The 17,459-nt window shown below is 36.4% G+C and overlaps 1 protein-coding gene across 2 annotated transcripts in view; it reads left to right on the forward strand.

The window, feature by feature from the left end:
* The window catches only part of LOC145981261 (uncharacterized), a 39,591-nt gene extending 22,530 nt beyond the window's left edge, over positions 1-17,061 (forward strand). For both annotated transcript variants that reach the window (XM_083114417.1, XM_083114416.1), the window contains exons 2-3: positions 11,016-11,452; positions 15,248-17,061. In XM_083114417.1, the coding sequence (XP_082970543.1) occupies positions 11,046-11,452; positions 15,248-16,358 (1,518 nt within the window). In that variant the 5' untranslated portion in view covers positions 11,016-11,045 and the 3' untranslated portion in view covers positions 16,359-17,061. The remainder of the gene's footprint in view (positions 1-11,015; positions 11,453-15,247) is intronic.
* The last annotated feature ends 398 nt before the right edge of the window (positions 17,062-17,459 follow it).

Consider the following 17,459-nt stretch of genomic DNA (forward strand, 5'->3'; position numbering starts at 1 on the left):
GACACTTCGTGGATGCCCTATGTTCCAATAGGAACGAAAGGAATTAAGTCAAGTAAGTTATTGTATAAGGAATTCAACAACGTAAATCCCAAAGCGAGGAAAAATTACCTGGAGGAGGAAATCGATAAAAACCGATGTTGTCCAGATATGCATAATTGAACGTACTGAGGAAATTTTTCGATGATGAAGCACATATTTAGGGATGAAATGAGTGCTAATGGAACCTAACCTAACCTTGTAGGCATACCTCGTCCCCGTGAATGGTTCGTGGGGATATCGTGAATAGTTTGTGGGGCTACCCATGCATGGTTTTTGGAGCTAATGTGAATGGTTTGTGGGCCTACGTGTGCATGGTTTTTGGGGCGAACGTGAATGGTTTGTGGGGATATCGTGAACAGAAAGTGTAAAAAGAAAAATGTACTTACTCGAAGAGATGCCAGCTGTCTGCAAGCACGGTTTTGAACGATGCACTAAATTTTTACTGCGGATAAACTTATTTTACACTACAAGTTTTCGGAACCTGTTCTTTTTCATGCATCATACACACACACAACGCACCGAGAACGCAAGGAAGCAATCACCATGCAGAACACAAACGAGCAAAGCACACGCATTCACAATGCGTACACAAAGACGAGCCTGCAGTGTTGTTAACTCCCATCGGTTACCACCATATGGCAATAAGTATGTAAAGTAGAGTCTAGCCGTTTAGTATATTACAGTACATTTAAGAATTCGTTAAGAATTCATGTTTTAAAACTCAAAAAGTGTCATTTTTAAATTACTTTGTAACGTGTTCTGTAGAAATATATATTATTTATTGCGAATGTTTTGTGTCCTACATTTTGACATAAAGTCCTACCTTTTGCGACAACATGTTCTACATTTCCCTTATAGCTATCTGGTAACCCTAGTCCTACGTGTACAGTTGTGTATCCTAGAACATAGGAAGAAGCCCTGGGATAAAGATTGAAAGCTGATTTATTATGTTCAAACAGAGATTCTTGAATTAGGCTATATTGCACATGAGTGCTTATGTGTAGCTGATTGTTCTTTCTTTGTCTTTGATGTTAGCAGAGTTGTACAGATCTGCTGCATTTTTAAGCCATGTAATATTACAATGCTAACATCAGTCATGTGTTTGGTGTACAGCTATCCCTCATGTACGTAAACATGAAACAAGAAAAGTATCAATGCGGCGAAAGGCAGAGCACACTGCAGTTAGTGAGGAAGTGAGAACACGTAGCTATGTTAGGGTGTACTGATTTTCTCAAGACAGTCCTTTTTTTTTGTGGGGGGGTGGTCCTGGCCTGTGTTCTACTATGCTACTTAAAAAAAACAAATATGTCCTATTTCTAAAAAATATCCTGCAAAACATCCAGACGAATTGTTTACCTCTTTGAAACTGTTAGTGCCTTCTAAATTAATAGTATTGTTAGTTTGCATAGAAATACTTGTAGATTTAAACATTTTCAAGTTTGCTTCACTCACACATTTTGTCTTGCTGTAAAGCTTATATTTATTGCGTAGAAAGGGTCCATCATGAAATCCTCCACCCTTGATTTTGCTAGGGATTTTGTTAATTTTTTTTTGGATGATTGTGTGTTGCAAATTGTGAAAAACAAAATTCTCGAGCACGGAAACAAATATTTATGAGTGTACAGCTGTTTAAAGTGCAGATACAGCCGTTTAAAGTTGCAAGGTGGAAGTCTACTTGTGACCATGTCAATTTCATACCAGCCACCCGCACCTGTACCGATGGATATATAACAGTCGCTTTGGCTCTGTCGCTTTTTCAGAACTAAACAAGAAATTTCATAAAAATACACCCCCGATTTCAGGCTCAGCCCCTGTGGTAATTGACCTACTGTTACAATGGCCCTGCCTCTGCTATGCTTCGGTTACCCACCTTTTTCTATAGAGTCCCTTTAAAGGCATGTACGTTACGTAGGTAAGGAATTTTAATATTGCAAAAATGTAAGTTTCTTAGCACGTAGATCTCTAAAAATTTCCTTCCGCACTACTTAAAATCTTCCTTTCTTAGAATAAACTTTGTTTTGGATAAAGAAATGTGCTACAAATCAAGGGTGGAGGATTTCACGACACAGCCCTTAGAAGCAGATATTGCATGCAGTCTGTTTATGATATAACATGAAAGGTACTGAGTGGTGACTAAAAGTATATGCAGGGGCATTTTAAAAGTTGAAAGTAGCCCAATATTGGGGATTTCCATGTTTGATGCATAGATGAGTTGATTTCTGCAGCTGCGGCAAGAGAAATATGTTCTCAGTATTCATTAATATTTTAATATTATTTCACAATGCATGATGTTTTATGGTAAGAAAGTAAGAAAAAACAGTAAGATTGAAACAGATAGGAAGGTTAATCTGTAAAATTAAAAAGATAAAGAACAGAAAAAAGAGAAATGACAGGAAATATATGAGAAGGGAAAACCTCCGTGGTGGAGTGGTTGAATGTCGGGTGTCCTCGGGTTGAGTCCCAGCCAATGTGTGTCCATTCATGAATTCAATCATATCATCACTCATCCTCATTGTCAAAATTAACCAAAAGTGATAGAGAAAAGACATTAAACAACAATCAAATCAAATTAGGAAGAAAACAAGTCGAATTGTGTAATATGTCAGGACACATGTTAGCAGCATGACTTTTCCTTTAGCAAGGGAATGGGGGTGCACTTGATGTGCTGTTGTAATTATAGCTGTAATGCCCTCCTCCTCTCCCCATATACATCCTTGGATGTCTCGATTTTCTTTTCAGAAAATCTGGTGACCCTTAGCTATGTATTAGTGGCGAATGTGAATATGAAAGTGCCGTGTGATCAAAAGTGAACATTCCTTGAAGACAAAAGAGAACATTTTGCACTCATGATCAATATAATTTACTTTTCATTTCATACCTTAAAGATAGTTAAAGGTTTGGAAGACACGTGCCATGTGCCTATGCCTGTTACAGAAAACGGAGTGCCTAATGGATGGTCAAAAAAAAATTGGTACTTATATTCCTTTTCCGGAATGTCTGGAGTAAGAGAATGCAAACGTGTTTTTGACGCACGCTGAAGGGTGTGTGTCTTGCCCAATGAGCGTGCGGAGGGGAGGAGCATGCATGGGAGGGAGTGACTCGACTGCTCATTCGCAGTCCAGTAGTTCTGTAGTAAACATGTCAGCTCGCATCAGAAGAGCCCGGCATAGTGTTGACTGTGTTCGAGAACCTATTTGCACGAGGTAAAACAGTAAATTAATGTGTTCTGGAGACAGCTGCTCTAATGGGATTTGGGAAATCCGCCGTTTATAATATCCGGAAGGAAGCAAAACAATGGCGAGAAAAGGATAGAACATCCCTGTTGGAAACGCCGGGCAAGAAGCATCCGAAACGAGCTCAACGATTTACAGACTTTAATGAGTTTGCGCTAGAGGCATTATAAAGGCTCATTCACAGGGAATTTGGGTTTTTTAGGGTGGCAGTTGTGCAAAGAAATAAGTTATGTACCATTTACAGGCCAACTACTGGCGTTCTTGCATTGCATTGTTTTCTTAAAAGACAATAAATGCGCAATATTATTTATTTGTGTAAAACAATACATTGGCCCAGGGGTGCCTCTTCTCCCAAGGCCCATGATGCACTCCCCCCTGTTTATGCCGAATTAATTACTCAATTTTTATTTTTTGTGAGACAAAATTTGTGGAAAAATGGAATACTAGAGGTGCAACCACGAATTTTGTCTGGTGGGGGCAAGTACCAGGATAGACATACCAATAATAATAATAATAATAACATTAATAATGGCTTTATTATTATTATCACTGCTACTACCAGTAGTAGTAGTAGTAACAAAGATGTTGTTATCCTCATAAATTGTGCAAAGGGGGGTAGAAGTCTGTGCAAAAGCATTTGTTTGGAACAAACGATATGAAACATTTTTCAAAACCGTCAATTTCACATTAGCTAATAATGGAAAACAAGCATGCAAACTGTATTTTTGAATGGCAGAAAATGAATGATAAATGCATTCCGAAGATACATGTCTAACTTTCACGGACAACATATGGTTTACACATATGCGACATAAAATAGAAAATACATATTCAACAAGCTAACACTAAATTGTGTACGTATTGAAAGTTTATTCAATACAAATATACACATATTATTTAAATACATTATATTGCAGAAATGAAGCAGAATTTGAGCGAAGTGAGTAAGAAAACTTTTAGATCCAATTTTTTGCAATTGAAAACAATATTGATTTAATTGGGAGCAAATAATTTCACTGGACGCAATGGCATTCTCTCTTTTACAACTATTTTTAGATCACTCAGCGCCCATGGCCGAATCCCTCTGCTCCTAGCTAAAGCTCTGAACTTGACGAAAACTAGAAAAGCAGATAATGCGAGCGAAGCTAGCAACAAAATTTTACAAAACATATTTTTATTTGCATAGAATTTGAAATTGAAGGGTAATTGCTCCTCTGTGCTCCCCTGCAGATGCCCTTGGCCGTCAAAGTTTGTCCCCTTGCTACCCTAGAATTGACTTCCATCGAAGGTTGGTGGGGGTGGGGGGAATGACCCCCTGTCCCCCTGTTTTTGCGTCACGGTATAATACTGACATATTTAAGCAATATATGTTTACTTTAGAAACTTTAGGCTCACTGCCATTGTTAGTCAACCTTATTCTGCACAGTTTGTCTGCTTGATTAACCTTGTATTAATGCTAATACCATGCCCCTCTCCATCCAAACTGATTCTAAAGGCATAAGAGGTGGTGTTTCATTTCAACCCTATCACAGGTAGGTAGAAAAACTATACATAATAACCAAAACTAAAAATCAATAACAAGTCAATCAAACAATACGATCCCCCCATTTTTGTGTGAAGATATATAAAATTTTGTCCCCCCAAAAAAAATTCCATGATGCAGGCGCGTCACGAAACCCCCCTGTGGGCACCCCTGCACTGGCCATTGTTGAGAATAAAAAGAAATTGGCAGCAGAAAGCATTTTGCTTTACGGCCATTATACGGCACAGCTTTCGTTGCTTTCATCCTGCACCCTTCCCCACCTAGTCTGGCCCCGCCCACAAGCTTTCCTCTCTGCACGTTGCTACTCCAGACATTCCAGAAAAGTTGTATAGTATGCCTCTGTGGCCACCACAATAGACCAAAGTGAATGAGAAAATGTAGTATTTACAAGTATTACATTCCTTACAACCATGCAAAGTTTCATTGAAAATTGGCTGATACTTTGTGTTAGAAATAATGATAATGATGTGTAAGAGCAGCAGTGTTCCTAGCTTATGGAAAAAATCCAAAATTTCACTTCTGATATCATCCGTATGAACAAATTTGCAGGCAAGTATGACAAAAAACACTCCTTGAGAATATGTAATCCTCAGGCCCATTTTTGAAAGGAGAAAAGGAAATGATGCAACATTTTTTAAAGTCGTAATTTTTGGGAAATTTTAAAAATTGGACATATCCTCCTCCCTGGACCCTACATTGTTAAAGTGTTGTTTTGTTCTCAATATTGCATGTAAAACTGAAATATGTCAGTATAAAGTATTGGCTGAAGAGTTATAGCCAATTTTATAATATCTATTCCATAATTCTGAAAGGTAAAACAAATACATTTTCAATTCTCACTTGTTAATAATAGTGAAAATGGAAGTAGGCAGTGGCGTAAATAACAACCCTCCACCCCCATGGTGCAAAGGGGGTGGGGGTGCAGTAAGAATGATAAATTAAGAAAGTTTTCCTTTCAGAGTTAAGATATATTTTAAAACAAACATATTATATTTTTTTGCCCCTACAAACAGAAACAGAAAATGTTAATTACTAGAAAAGTATAAAGTGAACTATCAGAGTAGACAAAATACTTCATTTGCAAGTACGAGGGATGATCGAAAAAAAAAGGTTACAAAGCCTATTATGACGTATGTGTTAGACATAGCTGGAAGATCAACACACCTAATGATGGAAGGCACTCAACACTAGTCCTTGATGTAATCACCTTTTTTGTTCAAGCACTTGTCACAACGGTAGATGAGGTTTTCCATACCGGTTGCACAGAAATCTGCGTCAAGTTCTTGTAGCCACCGTGAGGTAGCTCTTTTGACATCATCACATGTCAGATAATGGTGGCCTGCCAACCAAATGGTAGTCCCAGCTCAGCTGATATTGAGCGTAATGTTCTTCTGTCCTCACGAATACACTCATCCACAAGAGAACAGTTCATGTCAGTGTTTGAGGTACTGGGCCTACCGCCATGTCCAGGGTTGTCATTAACAATACTGGTCCGTCCTTCTTTGAAGGCACAACACCACTTCGCTACATGTTGCCTTGAAATTGTCCCCTCCCCATACACCTCCACAATCTGCCTATGAATGTCAGCAGGTGTAGTGTTTTTGGCCCACAGGAACCGCACCACTGCCCTCACTTCTACTCTTGACCAATTTTCTCAGGTATACATGGTCAGAATCCGAAGTCCTCAAACTTGCAACAAGACAAACATGTTATTGATTTACACATACATTTTCGTTATGTTACAGTGAATAAAACAAAAGTTATATGCTTTGTAACCTTTTTTTCCGATCATCCCTCATAGTTTATATCATGTGGTCATTACAAGAGGTGCAACAAGTGAAATTTTGACTTCGTGAATCCCAATATTGGTCTGTATTTACAGCTTCAATTTTTATCATCCAAACCAAGTAAAACACAACTACCTTTCTGGAAAGACGGGTGATATTTCACCTCCGATTATTATTACACTGGCACTAAGCCAGACAGAGAATAGAGAGATTTTGTTTATGTTATTCATCTTTATTAAATGCTATTTATTGTGAACCATGCAGGTTGTTTCCTGATAGGTTTGAATGGTGTAACGACAAAATTAATGATTTGTAAAAATAAACAAAACAAAAAATAAATTCTTATAAAAGTTAATATCAAAAATAATCAAACAATAAAAGAACAGGAAATATGCCGAACTCACATCTTGAATGCATTTTGTATGACATAGAGACTGCAAAAATCATAAATATGTTCTAATAATGTTGCACCAAAGTATGGATAAGAAGTGCGAAACCATTAAAAGAATTTTAGATGTATTAATAACATTATCTACTTGTAATTTGGCTCTGCTGGGACATTGAGAAGTTGTGACAAGTGTACAAAGTACTTCTGCAATATTTTCTCAACATCATAGACTTCTTAGCGAGGTATGACTTACTTCTTAAAATTTGTGTAAAGTTTGTCTGTTGTCTTAACCTTTCGCACCAGTTTTTGCATGGTATACATTCACATTCGAATGTACCTAATACAGATAAACGTAGGTGTGTATTAATATTTTTAAAAAAGAGGGCTTTTTTAAATTTTTAAATGAATGCAACTGAAGGTAGAGGAGGGGGGTGCAGAATTTGTTAGTTACGCTCCTGCAAGTAGGTAATGTCTAATGAATAGAATATGTAAAATGTTAAAAATGTGTATGATTGTCAGAGAAGTATTTCCTGAGTTTTTAATGTAACGGTATAGATTCCATATGACCCCTGTGTCCTTCTACCAATAATTTCACAACTTTAACCAACAAGAGAAATATGCTTGAAAAACTTCAAATTAGGAAAAGGCCATTATCATGCCACTTGGGCCAGAAAGAAAATATACCAAGATACACTGTACTCTGCCTGTGTAAGTTGTGTTCATCTCGGTTCCAAGTCAGCAAGGTTCTGCCCCTGTGCAGCTGATTTACCTAGCAAATGACGAGGCTCATGTTAGTTACCTGACATTACTCAAACACAACTTGATGCCATTAACAGAATCAAGCATCCATATTATTTCTAATTACAATACATAAACCTTTACAATGATCCAGGCCAAGGGTTGACACATACAGATTGCCTGAAAATCTTCACCTGTACTTGAATTTCCAAGTACAGTTCATTAAAAATAAATAGCAAGTACAGTATGTGCTTCGTTGTGTTCTCTGCATCATCTGAATTGGAATAGCCGGCCTCCAGAGTGTAGTAGTTAGCACATTGCGCTACAATGCCAGGGGTCCTCGGTTTGAATCCTGGCCTGGGCATGAATGCGAGTGTCCATTCATCAATTCATCATATCATAACTTATCCCCATCTTCACAAATTAACCAAAAGTAGAATAAAAGCAAAGTGTAATGAAGCAAATCAATCAATCAATTAAATCAAATTCAAAAACATACCATTATAAAATATCGCACTGTTGGTAGTCAAATTTTGAAATCTGCAGTGATGTCATAAAACTATGAGCCCCAAAAATCTTAAATTTGGCAGTTTTCGTCCTCTTGATAGGTACTATGAATAAACGAAGAATCTTAAAAAATCTTAATCCTGAAGGTTCAAAAATATTTTTTTATTGGTTGATTTGACATGGAATGACCCTTATGTAGTAAACAGATATGCATCATGCTCTTTGATATGAAGTAGGTTGAAGCTACACTTTATTGAACTACCCACATACCAACCCAATTTTTTTTAATAGCTATTTACATGGTACACATTCAGAAGATAGTACTGAATTTCAACCCAAATCTAGAAGATTGGAAGCATTACTTCCTTCTAGAAATTTTTATATTCTTTAAGTTTGGTTGGAAGATTAAGAATGGTGTCTCAGATCAGAGTTTAATTTCAGATAGTTTTATTTTCCATTTTTCTGTGAAATCAGAAGGTACAAATAATATTAAGTAGACAAGGTGAATTTATTTAAATCAGGTTGATTTATATAACGATTTAAATCAGATGATTTTGAAAAAAAAATCACTTCAAATAATTTTTAGTAATGTACATAAGGATTTTGTAGATATCAGAATCACTTTTCGCCGTTTCCTACCTCTGGCTGCGTCGGCATAGAAGTGAAGCCTCTCCATTTTTTCCTGGTCCTCCACAACTCCTCTCTTTCCACGGTGTTCCAATCTTGTCCTATTCTTCTAACTCTGTCTGGTATCTGCTCTTTCCACCGACATCTTGATCTCGTCCTTGGCCTTATTCCCACTCCTTGTACATGGTAAGCTCTTATTGGTAGTCTTTCTGCATCCATCTTCTTCATGTGTTCGAATCATCTCATCTGTGCCTGATCTATCTTGTCCTGAAGCTTCACCACACCCACTGTCTGTGGGATCTCCTCATTCTATCCCTTCTAGTCTTCCACAAACTCTTTAAAAATTTTCTCTCCACTGCCTGGATCTTTCTTTTGTCTCTTTGTTACTTCTCTTATTATTTTCTCTAATATTTTCTCATACACCTTTGCTAAGTGGCACTAAGTGTTATTCCTCTGTAGTTTATACATTCCTTTCTGTCACCCTTCTTGAATATGAGAACTATTAGTCCCTTTGTCCAATCTCTTGGCATTTCTCTCTCTTGCCACACTGCTTTCAATGCTATATCCAGCCACTGCACACAAATCATTCCTGCTCCTAGTATCATTTCCACTGGCGCTTCATCTACTCTAGGTGCTCTACCTCTCTTCAGAGCTTCCTCCACTTCTTTCCATGTGAGATTCACTTTTCCCTTCCGGTTTTCTTTTTCCTTCACTTCTTCATTTTCATTTCCTTTTTTCACATTCAGCAATTTCTCAAAATGATATTTCCACATTCTCCTTATTTCTTCATCCTCTTCTACAATGTTTCCCTTTTATCCCTTACACCCCCTTTCTCTTTTCCTTTCTCTCGCTAATCCATACAATACTTTCTTGTTCCCATCTGCATCTTCTTCTAGCACTTTGGCCCATTCTTCCATCTACTTTCTTCTTTCCTCCTTTACTACTGTTCTTGCCTCTTTCTTCTTTACCACGTTCTCTTTTCCTTCATTTTGTGAATTAACTTTAAACCATTTTCTAAATGCATCATTTTTGTTTTCCACTAAGTCTCTAGTTCTTTCATTCCACCATGGTGTTTTTTTCTTCTTTCATTTCTTTAATTTCTTGCTTGTCCTACCTCATACCTTTTCAGCTGCCTCTACTAATTCTGTTTTAAATCTTATACATTCTGTTTCTGTTCTTTTGGGTTCATCTCTTGGCACTTTTGTTCGCAATATTTCTTGATATTTCTCTTTTATCATGTTATCCTTCAATTTCCACACTTTTATCCGTGTCTCTTGTTCCTCCCTTCTATTTTCTTTTTTGCATCTCCTCACATCTCCTACTAGTAGTAATCATTTATTGGTGTTTATTAGGCTCTAAGAAAGGAAAAGAATGGAAACAAAATATATGTACTGATGGTGGGAAGCTCATAGAAAAGGAAATGTAAATGCACTTACATTTCTCTTGATTTAAATTTCAATAATTTTTTTGAGCAAAAATAGCAAACATTTTGTGTAGAAAAATATAAAATATACTAATTATGTTAAACTGGATATGGTGTCATTATCATTAAATTGTAAATAAACATGGCAGGTGATATTTTGGAAACTATCATTAAAAAAAATGCCAAATTCAGCTACAAAGACTATAAAAATATCTTAAGTTACAATTATAAAGTACATCCAGGATGTTTTACTTTCATTGGAAGAATATTTACTGAAATTTTTATAGTATCATTAACAAACTTAACAAACATTTCCATAGTAGGTTCATATATACAGTATCAGAAACAGAAAAATGTGTATTTACATATAATTTTTTATTGCCTTAATCAAACTGTTGAAATATTTTACAGGGCCATGTACTAGATAAAGCCTTGCTATATAAAAAACATATATTTTAATGTATGGTGCCACAAGCCATGCAATTAATTTCAAATGGGGTTTTCAAAAAAATTGATTAAAAAAAACAACATATTTTTATATAAAAATAATTGTTTTTTTTCACCCTGGAAGTAGATAAACAGTCAAAGCAATCCATGAATGTTATGCATAATTCTAAAATCCTCAGCTTCATTGCCAGTTGACATCTTCTCTTTCAAAAGTGTGTGTGTTATTGAAATTTGTCTTCACTTTCAACACCATATGAAGTTCGTGTGTAAAATGTCTTTTCAGATTTCAAGTGCCTCACCCTCATCATCACAGATGGAGTCTGTCGCTTTGCCCTCACTGCTGAAGCTAGATCCTGACCTCATGGCATGTTCAATAAAGAGTGAGTCCCAAGATATTTCTCCTCATGAAGAGTCAAATGAAAACACTTGGCAGCCATCATTACTGTCAGTTAATAAATCTGAACCAAAGTTGGAACAAATGAAAGTCGATGAACCAGGGAATGTTGCTGGTAGCTACTTTCACGTATATTTGCACTCTTATGCTGGAATGAGTGAATTTTTGCCAGAGGATAGTAAGGATTTGGATACGAGTGATGATATTGCACATTATGGTGCTGTTGCATTCAAAAGTAAAGAGAGTGACAAAGTTAAAGTAGAATCTGAAGATGTGAAGAGTGAATTCCTAGTTGAAGATGACTTTCTAACTGCAGAGACAGAAAGGTGAGTGCATGGAGTATTTTCAAATGAATACCATAATACTTTCATCAGGGGTAGAAAAATACAGGGCACCCAGTTGCCATAGTGTCTGAAAATTTTCACCAGGCACTTGAATTTTCAAATTCAGTTCTAAAAGAAATATATATTTTTACAATATCTTGAGTTCTTATGGAAATTTCCATTACCTTCTTTTTTTTAAAAAAATAACGAGTACAGTTTTCTTTTTTAATGTTTATATGTTATCTGTATCACATGTAAAATTAAATCAGAATAATAAACATGTCATTATAAATTTTGCACTCTTGATTGGGCCATATATCTGAATATTTTGCAGTGATATTCATGCTGTTACTCGTAGAATCTTCTTTAGGAAGACCACTCCGGCAAAGGAATTAATTATTTTCAATCCAATATAGTAATAATAATTAAATTAAATGTTTTAAGATCATACCGGATGGTCCAAAAGTCCCGGAATGGTCATATATCGTGAGAAATACACATCGAATCGGAAAACGAAAGAATATGTGTTTAATAAGTGAAAGAAAGCTATTCAATGATATCACACTTGATTCCCCACCCCTTTCCCTTGGAGGTTAGGTGGGGGCAACTGTGAAATTTGAAATGGAAACCCCCATTTTGTATTGTAGAATTGGATTTTACATAAGAAAATAACTGGGTTTCTGTACTACATTTCGCGTAACCCAGGAACAACGACGTGGACGTAGTAGTATTTTGTTCCCATCGGGGTGCTTGTTTTAGGTGAGTCCCCTCGCCTCTGTGGTGACTGGAACTTAATTACCCGCTCCCCACCACCTTTTCTCCATTCCCAACGTCGAAAAGCATAAACGTTTGAATTGTTCATTGTTTACGTCACGGCCCGATTTGTTTTTCTTCCACGCTCCCATATGGCTTCTCAAAGGTGACTGGTCTACCATCTAGTGACTCTATGCGGGCATGCGATTACCTTGACGTGCGTTGGCAGTTCGCTGCATGAGCAGTTCCCAACCAACAATGATACACACACAGTAGGCTTACTCATCGTGCCACCAGGTCGGTTCGGCATGAGGAGCTGCCTGTAATCTACCATGGTGAAGGTCGCGTGCTTAAGGCGATCATTGTGTAAGAGGTGAGATCTTACAGAATGTGAAAGTGGACGGTCAAATTCAGTTTCAGTAACCCTGTGTGCATTCTTTGCAAATCACGAAGGGGGAAATCGTACTGGAGTATTAATAGGTCTACGAAAAAATAGAAAATCCATTACTGTTCGTATTCTGTCAACGATGCCATTGTCAGAGAGGGAAAGGATAACAGTTCTCATGATGCGGGGGTTTGGTGATAGGGAACGATCATACGGACACATTGCACATTTATTCAACGATATGTTCCCGAATCGTGCATCTATTTCAAAATCTACTGTTTATCGAACCGTTGATCACTTCGAAAGAACTGGAGTAGTCAGGGATGAACCACGATGTGGAAGATCTAAAACCGCTACAAACGACGAGAAATCTTTGGAAGTTCTAATGCATTTCCAAGATAACGCCCATACTTCGAGTCAAAAAGTAGCTCAACAAACCGAAGTAAGTAAAACATCTATCCTTAGAATTGTGAAGGTGCAACGGTATCATCCGTGCAAAATAAAACTAGTGCAAGAACTCATCGGAGACGACTATGATCATAGACTTGAATACTGCGAGGAAATGATGCTACGATTCGACAGAAATAATCAATTTCTGTGGTGGACTTGTTTCTCCGATGAAACTACCTTTGAGTTAAGCGGATCTGTCAACCGGCATAACATGAGGTATCGGGCCACAGAGAATCCCCACTGGATGCGAGAGCATCGTACACAATATCCGCAAGAAGTTAAAATATGGGCTGGAATATTGTGTAATCGTATTATCAAGCCATACTTCATTGATACTTATTATATGTTGTATTTTAGATTGTTGTTCTCACATCAGTGACCTTACTGTGGTACGAATTCTGGTGAAGGTGAATAACATGTGTTAGGGTGCTTGATTGCTGATACTTATTCTATGTTTGTTAATAGTGTTAGATTTAATTCTGTTAGCATTAGTCTTACTGTGCACAAAGTGGACTTAAAACACCAAATCAATCAATCAATATTGAAATTTCCATGTATTTTTTGTTTTCATGTGTGGACATAAAAGGATATTTTGTTTAAAAGCAATGCGAGAATTCTCTGGAATTCAATGAATGGGCAAATGCTTGTCACATACTATATTTTTGCAAGAAATTCACCCAACTCCTTCAGTTACACAAGGACATGTAGTTATTGCACAAATATGGAGTATATGTTGAGAAATGTTCTGAAATATGGAAATAATATGTAAAAATAACTAAAATATATAAAATATGAGCCAGAAAATTGGAAATATGGAAAATTGAAACTGAATTTTTCGAGTGTTCATGGCGATCGCTATTTTGGGGAGAAAAATGCCTCATTTGCACCACCCCAGGAACAAATCCTGTATATATCCATGCTGTAAGAGACAGGTAAACGTGATAAATTACTGTGTAAAACACATCTTGCAGTGCAAAAACAAGGGATCAATGGATGGACAATGACAAAGCATTGCTCAGTAGCTACGGTAACAGCATTGATCATTGTTAATACATAGGATCTCACTAGCAAGAAATTATTATTGTTACAAGAATGATAGACATATAGTTTATGGAATTACAATTATTTTCGTCATTATATTTGTTCATAAATTTAAAAATTGCAATACGTTTAGAACACTCAGGTTTACACATGAGTTTCCTCAATATGATTTATGATATTGTAAAAAGTATGTACAAGTTTTTGACTTTTCTGTAGAAACGATAATTTTCTTTAGTTAATATACAGTTTCAAAATGTATGTATTTCTTCTATATTTTCGTTCCTTTTCTGCAATTTTGCCAATCATGACAATGGAGATGAATGATTTATTTTGTTATTCTGTTACCTAGAGTCGCTTTTGCCACTTTTGGCTAATTGTGAGAATGAGGAAGAATGGTGAATAATGATGATGATGAGCAGTGTGGGGAATGGAGGAGCAGGAGGATCCATCCTCCCAACTAGGCTTCTTTCCTAGTTTTTGTTTTGAGTCCACTTTATGCACAGTTAAGCTAATCGAAACTGAATCCGAATCACTAGTGCCTCTGCCAGGTATCAAACCTTTCATTACAAGGTGACAAAATTTCCATTGTATCTTCAGGGAAGCATTCCCAACAAGAAACTTACGTAAAGCTGTACCAAAGAATCACCCCCCTCACTATCTGCAATGTTAGAGCAAACATCTAACGAGTTACGGGAATTATGATAAATAACTATCTATTTTCCAGTAAGTACCGCTACCATACTAGGAGAGGCTTTTGAATACCCATGTGGTTGTTTCAAGTTTTTTTTTCTTATGCAGAAGTAGCATAAAAGTAGGGAGTAGTGCACATGAATAGCGTAGCGAGCTACCTCTAGCTGTAGCGAAGCTACATTTTTGGATGAGTAGCCAGAGCTGCAGCAAAACTACTTTTAAAATGTAGCATTCTAATCACTGGTACACAGTACTTGAAGTTACTTTTATTGTTTCACAAGGAGTACTATTACTTGTAATTAATGTTTTATTCTTCACTAGTAGGATATCAAACACTAGAGCAAATGCAGTGTAGTTGCTAATTGGTAATATGCTTAGAGAAAACTAGTAAATTGTTTAAAGCTGAGTATGTTAAATGTAACTCATTTTTCTGAAATATTCGTGTGTAAATTTTCTTACACAGGTCCGTCTTCTTTCAGGTTATCACTGGAATGTCCATCGATTAAAAGTGAATTTCAACAGATAAAAATGGATAATGATAAGGATCCATATCTTAGAGAGACTAACTTTGGTGCAAATAAGAACTCTGGATCCCAATCACTACCAATTAAATCTCCTATATGCAGCTCAATACTGCCTACAACACACTGCTCTGGGACAAAGAGTAGTGAAACTAATTTAGAATCTACAAGGGAAACAGAATATATTAAATCTTCAAACTTTACTGTTTGCAAAGATGGCAGCAATTTGTTTGTTCACAAATGTGAACTTGCGGTTCACATGCGAAAGCACAGTAGTGAAAAATCTTTTGTGTGTTCAACCTGTAAGAAATCATTTACACCTGAGGAAAATCTTAGACGACATTTAGTATCACATACGGCAGATAAACCCTATGTGTGTTCAACTTGTAACAAATCATTTTCACTGAAACACCACCTTAGACGACACTCAATTATTCATAATGGAAATAAACTTCATGTGTGTTCAACGTGTAACAAATCATTTACACGGAGAGGAAACCTTAGACAGCATTCAATTATTCATACTGCAAATAAACTTCATGTGTGTTCCACATGTAACAAATCATTTACACGGAGAGAATACCTTAGACAGCATTCAATTATGCATACTGGAAATAAACCCCATGTGTGTTCAATGTGTAAGAAATCATTTGCTCATAAGGAATATCTTAGACGACATTTAGTAACTCATACTGCAGATAAATCCTATGTGTGTTCAACTTGTAACAAATCATTTTCACTGAAACACCACCTTAAACGACACTCAATTGTTCATACTGGAAATAAACTTCATGTGTGTTCAACGTGTAACAAATCATTTACACGGAGATGTAACCTTAGACAGCATTCAATTATTCATACTGGAAATAAACTTCATGTGTGTTCAACTTGTAACAAATCATTTTCACGGAAACAAGATCTTAGAGAACATTTAATTATTCATACTGAAGAAGGACCCTATGTGTGTTCAACGTGTAACAAATCATTTGTGAGGAAAAAAATTCTTAGACAACATTCAATAATTCATTCTGGAGATAGACCCTATGGACTTTCAACATGTAATAAATAATTTGCACGGAAAGGTGTTCTTTGACAACATTTGAAAATTCATTCTGGAGAGAATTGCTTTGTGTGTTCAACATGCAACATTGAAGAACATTCAAAAATTCATAGTGTTGAAATACCGTTCGTATGTTCAACTTGTAGCAAATCATTTACATAAAAGAGATATCTGAGACAACATTCTGCAATTTATGCAGGAGAGAGGCCATGTTTGTACTGAGCATGTAACAAATCATTCACAACAAATGCCAATTCTTCCAAGACATTCAAGGAATCATACTACAGATACATTGTGTGTTATAGCATTTACCTGACTTGCAATAAATAAATGTTAATAGAAGATTTCTTAGTGGAGAGAAGTTGCAGACTTCTTAATAGCTCCTTTACTTTACTTGATTGCTGTGACACACATGACCAATAGGAATAAACTCATTCTATTCCACATCTACTCATGCCAGCCCCCATGGCAGAGTGGTTATCAAATCATGTTACGCTGCCAAAGGTCCCAGGTTTGAATCCTGGCCAGGGCATGAATGTTTGTAAGTGTCCATTCATCCATATCATCACTCATTACCATTTTCGCAAATTATCCAAAAGTCGCACAAAAAGTGAAGTAAAATGAAACAAATCAATCAATCAGATCTGCTCATATCCACTTCTCAAAAACAATCTTACTACTCTAAATTTTTTTAAGTCCAGAAATCGTTAATGTGGCAACCTAACTGTTTAGCATTAGCTGAGAATTGCAGCTTTACAACATGCCTTGTAGTACAACTACAAATACCGTGCTGAGATATTTTTTTTCTCGAATATATCATGATGTTTAATAACTATAAACCACCATTATAATGCAGAATAAAGAAATCTCTATTTGGAGTAATAACGTTATATGTCTTTTCTGCACATTCCATGTTTCATCAATGGAATTCATCATGGAACCATCACGGTTCACCATTTTCCTCACACACAGGTGATGCATTTTGGTAATTTAAGAGAAATTTACTGACTATACAAGTTTTGGATCTAATGAGCATGAATCTTCCTCATATAAGTTAGAAGTACTTGTGATTAATTTATATTGTTTTAGAACATCGTGAGTCAGAGGTCT

This window comes from Lepisma saccharinum, chromosome 29, assembly GCF_977018435.1.
Source record: "Lepisma saccharinum chromosome 29, izLepSacc3.1, whole genome shotgun sequence".
Lineage (NCBI taxonomy): Eukaryota > Metazoa > Arthropoda > Insecta > Zygentoma > Lepismatidae > Lepisma > Lepisma saccharinum.